This window comes from Diadema antillarum, unplaced genomic scaffold (assembly GCF_040938485.1).
Source record: "Diadema antillarum isolate AM-2024a unplaced genomic scaffold, OU_Dant_1.0 seq00002382_RagTag, whole genome shotgun sequence".
Lineage (NCBI taxonomy): Eukaryota > Metazoa > Echinodermata > Echinoidea > Diadematoida > Diadematidae > Diadema > Diadema antillarum.
Window position 1 is genome coordinate 38,491 of NW_027272996.1, and position 12,733 is coordinate 51,223.

At 41.6% G+C, this 12,733-nt stretch overlaps 1 protein-coding gene across 1 annotated transcript; it reads right to left on the minus strand.

Moving 5' to 3' along the window:
- Nucleotides 1-678: 678 nt before the first annotated feature.
- Nucleotides 679-8,295, minus strand: LOC139714687 (glutamate-rich WD repeat-containing protein 1-like). Its single transcript, XM_071626362.1, has 7 exons — nucleotides 8,097-8,295; nucleotides 6,844-6,930; nucleotides 6,159-6,346; nucleotides 5,493-5,700; nucleotides 2,842-2,984; nucleotides 1,844-2,041; nucleotides 679-1,361 (listed from the first exon to the last, which is right to left on the minus strand). Exons 1-7 carry the CDS (start codon nucleotides 8,284-8,286, stop codon nucleotides 1,047-1,049), a joined length of 1,329 nt encoding a protein of 442 aa, XP_071482463.1. The 5' UTR covers nucleotides 8,287-8,295; the 3' UTR covers nucleotides 679-1,046.
- Nucleotides 8,296-12,733: the final 4,438 nt, after the last annotated feature.

Consider the following 12,733-nt stretch of genomic DNA (forward strand, 5'->3'; position numbering starts at 1 on the left):
TCCACCTGAGTATCTTTGATATTTTGATATTTTATCATAATTTCCCATACTACTAACAAACTACACAATTACAGCTGGTTTTGTAATGTCTTTTTCTTCTTCTGGTTGAGTCTGCCTTCTTCAATTAGCAGAAGATTCTTGCAGACTGTAATTTACAGTGAAACCAAGGGGTGTCTCAAGAAGAATTTAAGTCAAACTTAAAAGTTAGTATCGACTTAAAACTAGGGTATGCCGCTGGTTTCTCTTTTCAATTTTATCTAATAATTTCAGAATCCACTTCACATTGCAAATCAAAATTAACAGATCTAATTTCATTTTGGTAATTAATGCCTGTAAGAAAAATTTGCAAAATGGTCATTCTTACATGAAAGTTAGAATATTATTGAAGGCACACAGTCTACCATTATATTAAGTTGATCTTAAAATTTAAGATCAACTTAAATTCTTTGTGAACCCCCCCCCCTTAATTCATTCATGATTACCCAAGTGAGAAACATAGGGAAGAAGAGGAGATGAAGATCACATACTTTGTAAGATGTTTTCCCATTCCAATAATTTAGAAATGACACTGCACTTCTGGTGTGGATTAAAACTAACAGAGCACTGACTAGAACCACAATTCATCTTCCTGTTCCACTATAGTATCACTGCACTAACAGTTCAATAAATTTTCTGGTGATGACCTGTTGTGTCAGGGTTGGTCATCACACAAACTATTGTGCCTCTTGGGGCAAGACTCTAGGAGAGTACAAGTTGTGGATGAACCCACACTTCTTGAATGACACCTGAGGAGTAAGAAGTCTTCAATACCCTGAAACGGTTTGATTTAAAACAAGGCAAGGTCTAATGAAAGCATCCAGAGTAGACATCAACCTATTAATCATCATTCCGCCAACTGATGACCAACAAGCAGTCCTTAACACAGGTGACTTTAGCCAGTTTTCAACTCCTTAGTATCGTTCCATTTTCATCCTGCACTCCACTGCATGTGTAGAGGTTATCAATATTACACCATGTAGCACACCGTGTAGCTCATGCCAACATGGTTACACGCTTATAGTCCTGAAAATGTTGAAACCACTTTGCGCTGTGCTAATGACCACACCCGGAATCTGCGGATGCCAGTGTAACTCTTTGATGTCTGATTGGCCCTGGTGGATGAACAGCAGCTGCGGGGGCACATCCAGATCATCGCCCTTTGACCCCTGACCCTCATCATCGGGCTCTACGGCAAGGTCCCACTGGGTGAGCTGGTCGTCGGCTCCTGAGGCAGCAAACACGGTGCTGTCCGTGGGGTGCCACTCCACCGACGTGATGGGGGCAGTGTGGTGCTTGAATTTGGCCACAGGGGGCCCTTTTTTCTACAAGAATAAGGACAGCAGGTACAATAGCATGAGAATGGATTCAACATGAAGTTATTGAAGAACCTCTCATCAATCAGAGAAGCATATCATGGAGAGATTACTACATCAAAAATTTAACTATGTTCAAGGAATAATCCCCAAAGGATTCGCTTTTGACATATGCAGGAAGATATATCATGGAGTAGGTATGCTCTAGTACATGACTTTAGTAAAAATCTACACGACATGAAAGAGTCACATTTTCTAAAAGTTGATGCATGCAAACATTGCACTCTCAAAAATCAATTCCACAGATGCATTTTGCCATAACATAGTAGTTGTACCATATCATTGGACGTATCCTGATTATTTAAGTTACTAGTTCCAACATTCAAGGTATGATCAGCTCTGGTTGTATGCTTTACAATGTCTATGCTCAGATTTCTTTTTAATTTTCTGATGTCTAAGCTACAATGTAATATGTATATCAATTTCGGTACCTGGAATTGCCGAAGGTCCCACACATTGATGACCCCATCATCACCCCCAGAGACAATGAATGGATCGTTCCTGTTCCAGTGTATGACATTAACATCGCTCTCATGGGCCTGTTCCACTGTCAGCATGCAGGCTTTGGAGGGGAGTGCCCTCACATCCCAGATGCGGATGGACTTGTCAACAGAACATGATGCGAAAACCTAAGGGCATAAAGAGGATTGATGTATCAAACGATTGCAAGAACAGCGATTTCAAGAGTATCTCATGTTTTTACAACAAACTTCAAGATCCTGCACAGTGATGGCTGGCCCACTGAAGGATAGGCATAGACTTTTGTCAACTTTATTTTCTTTCATTCAATCATTTTTTAGCAAACTGAAATATCCAATGAATATCAGAGTTTAGTATGGTAAGATTCTGGTGATACTGCAAAAACAGGACCAGTTCTGCTGCAGCTTTTTTCCTTTGTTACATGCTATAAATGTCTACACTGGTTTGCCTGTGTATGCCCTTCAGGTCAATGTCAACACACTTTCAGCTAAAAATGGTATATAAAGAACAGCACATGTTGAATTCACACCAAATTGACATACATTTTGTATAGCACTGCTCCGAGAGCACAATATTATCACCTCCTTTCAAGTCATACACTCCTCGCAATGTGTGATGACAAATTATGAAGCATACATGTATGTGTATGTATATTATGTATGTACACATTCATGTGTCTGTCTCCTATGTATGTAAGTAGTATGTATGTACGATATGTGTTCATTTGTTCTTATGTACACTCACTTATCTATCAAAGTTATTGTTTTTCAATGTAGTTCTTAATCTTAGGTTCAACAGGAGTTCAATGTTTCCCCTGTCATTCCCCCCCCCCATCCCCCCCCCCCCCCAAAAAAAAAAGAAGAAGAATGGACCTTAACCATAAGAATGACGACCAATGATGGCATTCTATATCTATACAATCAAGCACATCACTGACTGTGCTACTCACATTCTTTTCATTTGGAGACCACTGGACATCCTCTACAGAGTCAGTGTGGGCCAGGTACGGCCTCTGGTCCACATGCCACACTCCACCTTCCTTCAGCTTCCAGAGGTGAATGTGCTTCTTGCAGTCTCCAGTTAACAAGGTTCCTGTGAAGACAGTGAAATAGACAAGAATATATGTTTGATGTGTGCACTAGGTTAAACAAAGCAGGGAATAATTTTCCTGGTATCGCGTAGCAGTTTGCTATACATTTTCATATGATTGCTATGCAAACTATCATTTGCATAGCAATTTCATTGCATAGACTTGTACACTATTTTGTTCAAAATGTATCACTATCAACTAAAATTACTATTCAATTTCGAGAAGGAAAATTATTCCCTGCAAAGTATTGTTGTTGGGGTTTTTGTTTAATTTAAAAAAAAAAAAAAAAAAAAAAACTTATTGAGAAATTTTACCAGAGGAGGAATTGGATGAAAGCAGAGAAATGAAAAATACCTGATTTGGATTAGCATTAATATGAAAAAAAAAAGATAATATGATTCTTCATATTTTTCAGTGATTAAAACAGATTGGCTACTCAAACTTTAGAAAAAGTGACTTTCCAAAAAATTCCTCTTTACACTATACATAAATGGGTACCTGACAATGCTCTGGTTATAAAATGTGACCCGCGACAACGGTTTCAGGCAAAAGTCGCAAGAGCAAATTCCCTCCTAGGCGAGGCACAAAGATCTTTACCATTATTTTTGTCGATTTGGGTTCTTTGCAGAAATTGAATCTTTGGTATGTTTTTTACATCTACACTAAACTTCATAGCATAAGACTACGTTTTTCCTATCGAAAATGGAATTTTAAGCACCCTATGTTGGATCGCACTCGTCAGTTTCGAGCTTCTTTCGAACGCCGCGCCAATATCTCCAGCGTTGCTACGGCGCAGGGTCTCGCATGCGATTGGCTGGTGTGTCACACACATTTACATAATTCGGCTTTCGGAGACACCAGTTGCAGCATTTTGGGAATGCTTTGTCCACGCGTGCTTGATTACATGCTCCATTGTTCTTGCTATAGTGGTTTATACGCTCGCTCTGGCGGCTCTGTAGTGCGTGCTCTTCGTTTCGCTTTCTATCCAAACTATTCTACCGCAATGTTCGACAACAGAAGTGAAACAAAAATCATGTAGCACGACATAATCGTGTGAAAAGAAAAAAAATAGTCTACTTGTACATGTAGTAAAAATTATGACAGCAGACTGACTCAAGGGAAGGATGATGAGAGGAAAGGAGAGGTCACATGTAACCACTTATATTCAAATACTACACATCAAGATCGCACCAAACTAACGAGTCGTACATGTTTGTTTGTTTGTTTTGATATAATCAACACCACCGAACAAGGCAACATATGCACGGCTTGTAAAAGCAAAACAAACAGGAAGCGTGACCCTTGCCAGCACTGACATTTTTCTGCCTTCAAAAGGGTCGCCAATGATAAAGTCAAATCAACAACAATGAAAACGTGATTTGTAAATGTGTGGATTCACCACCTGCTCCTGTTACATGCACATGGTCACGGCGTGTGGATGCCATTGCGTAATGCGTGCACCATACACATGTACACCAGACGTGCAATTATCGAACCGCATTGTTTTTCGGCTCCATACGCTGAGCTCCTAGGAAGGGTGCCCGGGAAATTTGACGCTCTCAGTGAGCCAATCAGAAGGCGATGTGGTTGCTAGAGGCGGAGCTTCACATCGATTGGCACCATCGTACGGATGGGTGATTCTCACCTCACATCGCCGCTCGGACATTGTCTTTGAGTAAGAGGTGAATCTTCAAAGCCCGTTTTCTCGCAATTTTGTCAGGCTAACAACTTAAAAAGTGCATTTTATTTCGCTTACCATGCCAACTTATGGTGCCGAAGAATACAAGTGTTTTATATCAATGCAAAGCTTAGGAAATGGGCAATGTGATTCAGTGAAAAAATGAACTTTCAAAATGCCCGACTTTTGCCTGAAACCGTTGTCGCGGGTCACAAATGTTCTTCGGAGGAACAGTGCTTACATTGAAAGGCGAACATGGGGATATCAAAGATCAGAACTTGATATTCATTATGAGCATTATATTTCCTTGTGATCATCATAATCAACATTGCCATTGTTACTGTTACCATTATCACTATCTTTATCATAAATCATTATCATGAGTAGTGATATTACAAGTATTACAATTACTATCTCCATCATTATCAACATCTTAAGATGGTCTCAGGAATGCCAAGTTCAAAAAATTTTTATGAGTGAGATTTTCATGACTCGGCATCTTGGCGCGCGAATGTGCGCGCGAGCGAAGGTGGGATGGGTTTTTTACCCCTCCCACGGTAGGGAGCTTGTTCAATTTTTAGCTCTTATGGTGCGATCAGATGCATACTTAAGTGACTATTTTTACTTATTTTGAAAAACAAAAGGAAATGTACCTTCAATTGCAACTATCACTTTAATCCTTTGGGTTATGCCCATTATCATAGGCCCAAGTTGCAGACTTTGTCCAATACGTGAGAAAAATGGGTGCCATGCGTGAGATCGTGAGATGACCCCTAAATGCTTGAGTCTCACTCAGAATGCGTGAGACTTGGTAGCTCTGTGGTCTTCTTACCTGGAACAGTGGATGACCAGTCCAGGGCAAACCCTTCTGTTTGATGACCACTGAATGTGTAAAGTGGCTTCGGGGAATCCTGCTTCATGTACTTTGCCATGGCAACGGGACTCTCAATGGCCTGGAGGGGGTCACTCAGATCCCAGATATGAACCTTGCCCGTGTCCGACCAAGATGCAGCCACTGGTTTGTCTGCTATAGTTGTGCTCTGCGGAAACAAGTGGAAGACATCATGGATCGATCACGTAAAAGAGGAGCTGAACACCATGAGCAGGTTATATTTGCATCTCACAGACAGTGAGGCGGTATGGCAGATTTAAGATTCATTCTAAAGAGGATGTAGAACAATAACATGACAGATTGATATTTGAATACAAGTATAAATATTGTGGACTCATATATCAATGGTTTTAAAGTATTAAAAACCTTGGTGATAATCCTGGACATATCTTACATTATTTCAAGTTTTGTTCACAAAACTACAAACAAACCCTTCTAAAGAGTCCAACGTTAGGCGAGCTTGTACACTGGGTAAAAAGGAAGAGGAACCAAGGTACTCTAAAAATTTCCTGTTACAGTGTATTTCCATCCTCATTACTACGGGCACCGTTCAGATGATACAAGTTAGTTTTTGTGACAGTATTTTGTTACTGGTGGCATTCTCACTCGTATTCTGTTGACCGAGCCAAGGTGATCAATCATTGCGGTCTCCAGTTCTGGGTGCTTGTCCTCATCGTCATCGCTGTCATCATCGTCATCATCTTCATCCTCCTCAGACTGTTTGCTCGTCCTGTTCATGTTGCTCATCTTCATGACTATAACATGGTTCAGATGTGCCTTCTCTGCCTGTGTGCCTGATGAGTAAGATCAAATATTCTATACTGAGCAACACCATCAAATTTTCATGTACACAAAAGAAGAAGTAACTGACCCTCTTTTATACAGGGGGACACATCCACTGTTCTTTGGAGGAATCGGGACACCTGTCTTAAAGTTGATCAGAAAGGATGCTTACAAAGGAGATGGTAGACAACAGCTAGTGGTAGTAGTGCATGTTATAAAAAACAAACAAAAACAAACAAAAAACACGCAATCAACAGAGGAAATGAATTATCTACTATATGGCATAATACAGTAATTATGTAGACCTAATGTGCTCTTTTTTTGGGGGGAGGGGGGCTGCACAGTAAAAGTCTCAACTTGAGGAAACATGAAATCATCACACTCTTCAGAGTTGACGCTTTCACCACAAAAATTAGTTTTTCAATAGCTCCCAAGGCCAAGTTCAAATTATGTACACAAGGTTCATTGTGCTGTGAATGCTAGAAAGTGGAACATCTGCGATTCTTACCAGCCACAATGAATGCAGTGTAGGGATAGGTAAGTCTCGTCTTGCCAAGGTTGTCTCGTAACACGTCAAAGCTGAGGCACGGTGATCCTAGGGTGAACAAAGTAATACTAATACAATCGCAATGAATTAATAGAATCTACACTAATACAACTTAAAATTTACTTACTTACTTACTTATCCCTCAACCTCTGCAATCGTTGGGGAGGCACGCACAAGGAATGGTACGCGGTCGACCGTTTCCATCCGGCTCTATCTTGGGATGTTGTGAGGAGGTCTAGCTTACAAGAGTAGAGCTGTCCATTCCTTCACATTGTCCAACCAGCTCTTTCTCTGTCGGCCACGGCAGTGTCCACCTCACTCCGGGAAACCCGCTCATGAGGACCGCTCCCGCGTACGAGGACTAGTCGGATCAGGCCGCTAGGTGTGGCAGTCTTGCATTGTGCGAACACGCTGGTGCCTGTGTTTTGATGGGCGCTCTGCATCGGTTGATTAAAACTCGATTTTTGAAAAAAAAACGGACAGGATTTTTTCTTCTTTTCACCATGGATAGTGGACATGTGTGTGTAACAAAAAATCCCAGTGCAAAGTTGCGACAATTTATACGTCAGATGTGAGATGAATAGAAGTGAATGGGGGGGCCTGATCATGAGGCGTTCCCCCCCTCCCCCCCCCTCCCCCCCCCCCCCCCCCCCCCCCCCCCCCCCCCCCGGGCCTCATGAGGCGTGGGGGCGGTCCTCATGAGGCAGGGCAGTCCTCGTACGTGGGAGCAGTCCTCATGAGCGGGTTTCCCGGACTGACCTTCTACAGTGCCCTGCATCACAGTCTTTGTGAGGCAATCGTGCGGAATAATATGACCAAACCTCTTGACCATTTGTAGGAGAGTGACTTGAGGCCCCACAAGGCTGATGACCTTGTTTTGGACAAACTCACTAGGTTTTTAATACAACTTACATACTTTATACAATTACTTAACTGTTTAAAACTATCTGCTGTGAGTTAACTATACACAGCCCAGTCGCTGTAAGTAGCACGCATATTAACAGCATCTGGTCGGGCTAGCTGTGTTGTGAGTGTGCTATATAATTCAAACTTCAAAATTTTTAGACCCTCTATTAAAACTCTATACTATAGTGGTTATTTGTTAGGGACAGAGTCTAATCTTTACCTACTCAAACTCAACAAAGTCTAACATGTCTAAGCACTGCAATCATCAAAATGAAGAAGACAATTCTGCTATGGTAAAGAGGCATTACCTGTTTGTGCTTGATGATACATGTGATAGGCAGATTCATCTTTCACTAGCTCCTCATCCTCTTCCATCTCATTACGACCGGGCAAGTAAACTCTGCCTTCCCCTCGTCGTCCTGGTTCTTGTTTATGACTGGAGTCTCCACCAATTTCCTCTCCGTCTTGATCACTGTTTTCAGGATCGACAATTTCCATAACTTCCTCCATATCTCCTTCGGATGCCATTTCAATTTAATAATTAATAAATAGAACGTGGTCTCTACCTAACTTTGTTAATGCAAATGATGAAACACTGACGATTACTAATACTATGCTATAGTATCGGCTGAAATTATCGGAACTTTCTTTGGGAAATCGGTTGTTGTTACCAGCTAACGTTAGCACTAAATAGCAGTGCTGTGTAGTGTTAGCTGTGCTGAGCTGACATGAGAAGGCACAAACACATGTTCTGTGCACTGTGTTTTGGTCCGTACACGTGTGTGTTGAATTTTCTGTGTCCTACACACACACAGGCACGCATATGCATGCACATGACAACCTAACCGTGAGCACTCAGTCCGAATGCCTAACATCTGTGCTGGCTGTGCATGTCAGTTGTCCGACCGCTACCAACGATTACGCAATTTGCCATTAACATTTCGCTTTCGTGTAGCGACGTTGGTTTGTACGAGCATTTGGACCAGAAGACATGTTTAGAGGGCAAGCGAATTTGGAGATTGATAGCGCATAATCATAGCGTACTCCACCAACGTAAGTACTTGTGAATACTACTCACCGAACTAAACTTGCCGCCGCTGCGCGCTACTCCAACTGCTCGTGAAGACGTAAGGCCAACTTGCGCTATAGTATCAACCGACCACTGAACTCAAGCAGTGTACAAAACAAACAACACATCTGATGCATGCCACATATGGCTCCGGCCGAGATGCTGCAAAAGAAGTGATGAAGGAGGCTAGGATTGACTGATGTGACCTGGCAATTTATTAACAGGCAGATGTATTTTTCACCTGCTGAGGAAGACTAAAAGCAAAGGTGGGTGCCTTTCTCGCAATTGTAATTGCACCAGTGCAACACAAACGTACAAAGATACGTGAAGAGTGGTATAGAGGTCTATATAGAGCTCTAGATTACTAAATTTTGTAGAACGAGACCCTGGCCCTGCTCTGCCCTGGACCTGTCTATTACTATGATGGCTGGGGATCCTCACGATCTCTGGATCGATGGATCCTGTTCTGTTGATACAATGTCGAATCATGATTAGTCAGATTAGATTTAAGTCTTACTGACAGGCAGACCAGCAGCATCATATTCATAATCATGGATTGATTATCATTCTGTTCATTTTTTGTTATTGTGGACTGAGCTGAGGCTCCAGCTGAGACATTCTCCTGAATTTGAAGTATCTATGATTGAGGGTACCACTGCACTGGCCTGCCACTATGTACTGCCTATACTTGGGTGACCCGCACCTCGTCATAGTTAATGTTTGCCCATAATTGAATCACATTTCGCCACTGAAATTCTTTGAAATCCAACTCACATACGGGAAAAATGATGAAAATTCCAATGGAATCACAAGTTCACTGATCGATATTGAAAATTTGCAGCTATCGTCGTCAAAGGCGAACGATGCGAAAAAGTTGCGCGCTAAGGAAGGGGCCCGCAACTCGTCACCCCGCTCTCCCATAGACTTAGCACGTAAAAGACGTGTGCAGGTGACCGTGATGTTCCCATAGACATACACGTAAAAGATGCGTGCGGGTGACATATAACACGTATTCCTATAGCCCTATTAAAATTTCAGATTTTCGCGAAAAACTGTTCGGTTTTCACCACAATTTGCTTGGTTGTGGTAGTCCTGCCAAGTTTCAAGCGTACAGAACACAGTCCCGGGCATACATTTTTGTTCAGTGCGCTCAAAACGATTTTAAGCGGGGTGACGGTATTCGGGCCCCTGACGAGGTGCAGGCACCTGGCTATACCACCTATCGTCACCCTAAGGATCTGTAGCTTGTTTATTCTAAAAATATAAAACAAATTCGCCTAATTCTTACCTCAAATATGCCATAAATACTGCAGTTTTGAATGTCGTGACCGTCTCGTTGATCATGAATCTCCGTTTTAAAAATAAAATTATTAGTGGAAAAGTGAGCAAAGAAAATGGGATTCCATCGGGATTCGAACCCGAGACCTCCGGATTGCTAGACCGGTGCTCTACCGACTGAGCTATAGAAAGCCCTAGTGCAGTGTTCGTCCCAGAAACCCTTAATTCTCAATGCTCGGGTGGTCAGAAGCTATAGCAGTGTGTTTGTGTGTGACACACACGCACAACACTTGAACCTGGCATAAACCCGAAGGATAATTCAACTCGGGGATAAATGCGAGGGATCACCGAAGTGATGCAGCTTTTTGAGTTTGTAACAAATAAAGACAGCGCAATTTTAGTGCATGCAATGCGTTTTCTTTGTGCAGCTTAAAACTAAAGAGGACAGTAGCGATCGGCACCCCCTCCCCTCCATAGGTAATAATACGCGTGAATTTCACAGCCATGCTGTCGTTACTGAGTGGATGTGTAATTAAAACGTGTTTAGTTTGGTTTGTTAGTTTGTTTTTGAGTTTGATTTTTGTTTCTTCGTTTTTATTGTTTTTATATAGCTAATGACACTTAATCCCGCGCGTACCTTTTCGTTCTATACGCAAACAGCCATGATACGCAGGGTGCCGATGGCAAGGTACACTGCCGATAGGTGGTACCCTTACCATACAAGTAGGGAATGAAATATGAATAGATCTAACGTTACTAACGCTAGTGTTTTTATGAATATTATGATATGATACAAATGTACATTACAAAATGCATTTGCAATATGCCAATATCTATTCCAATGGTGGTCTAACGCTTAGACCGTAACATTAGCACACCAGAGTGGATTTTGTGTGAGTGTGTGTGTGTGTGTGTATGTGTGACGACAATCTATGAGTCATGACTATAGTAGGGTCCTATGTCACTTGATTGTCAGATGTGAGATGGATGAGAAGTGAACAGGGGGCCTCATTTTTAGCATCTCGCCCCATGCCCCAAAGGCCTCTTTGACTGAGCATGACCAGCGTGAATTCAAATTAGACCTAGGCCTAATTGCCATAGGTAAAAATTTGTACACATTTGATTTTTTTGGGGGGATGGGGATGAGGCTCCTGATCACTTAAAAGATTCGTTGCATACAATTGTACTAATATTAGATGGAGCCAACTTCAGTTTAAGATTGTGCAGGCACTGTACGCTGCAATTGCTCGTGAAGAGTGAGTTGTTTTGAGCAACGACCTGAAAGTGGACATCAGTGTCCACGCTGACTGATTTGGTTCAAATTTGTGAGTGAATGGAAATGAGGTAGTTAAAATATCCTGTGATATTGGTACAATTTGAATTTCCATAATTTGAGATATGCGCATGGATACAAAAGTACAATAGCACTCAAGAACATAGCATTGTTCTATTCTGAGCAGTTTGACGTCTTCACCGTCAACTCACAGCTCCTAGTCCTTGTCTTGGTATATATAACTTTCACAAAATATAATTCTTCACCATGCTCAAATTGTCCCTAAAGTAATGAAAGTAATTTAACTGAAAACACATGAATAAAGGAATTTTGACATTTCACATGTCACTCCCTGATGAATAGTGGGAAACTGGGAACCACATGTATAAACTACTTTATGAAGAGATAGATGGTGACATATCACACAACCCCACAAGAGTCTCGCTGGTGTAAATTTACCTCTTTTTTGACAAAAAAGTGACTTCAAAAACAAAAGTCAGGTTCCTTTGTCTAAGATTTTTGTTGTGTTGCTATAACCTGGTATTAGTACAAGTGTAATAACTTTCAGGAGAAAAAGGGTTGGCTGTATGGGCATAATTTTCATGACGTTTTTGTGCACAAAGCAATGAAAGTGTTGTGCATTGAATAAAGATGGCATCATTACCTTGGCCCAAGTATGTAATGGTAGAACTACTCTGCAACCAACATCACTACTTTAAAAAAAAGAAATAGCATGTGAAATTTGTAATTTTGATTACTTCAGCCATTTTTTCCATCTTATTCATTCTAGTAATCAAGTAAACTTGAATGATGAATTCAAACAAGAATTGTTTGCTTTCTTTCAGACTGACCAAATCAACCGTGGTTTTCCAGAAAGTCATTTTCTTTCTTCCACAAGCTGAGGACATTGTGTGTGACTGGATGGACCACTAGCATGGACTGGTAAGGTCTTGTCAAGAAACAAGAAACGGCAGAAGTGCCTAACCACATCCAAGCCAAGCCTTGACCCTCTACGGCATTGTGCTCCGTTCATATGAAAAGCATTGTGATGGAATACTTGTTCAGCCCTGTAATCCTGTGTAAGTTGAGCTGGATGACTACCTCAAACTTCTAATTTAATGATGATCAGTTCACATGTTACACAGAGTAAAAAATGGCATGGTGCATATGATGTGGATTACTGAAGTGATGAACTATGGCCAAGCAACAGCAAATCAATCTGCAAGTCCTGCTGCTCGTGACAGGGGCCCTTTTCACTGCCCTCTCTGCTGCCAGGGCTTGCTATGTACCATTTCTGGCCATCTACCTGCGACAGCTAGGTTTGA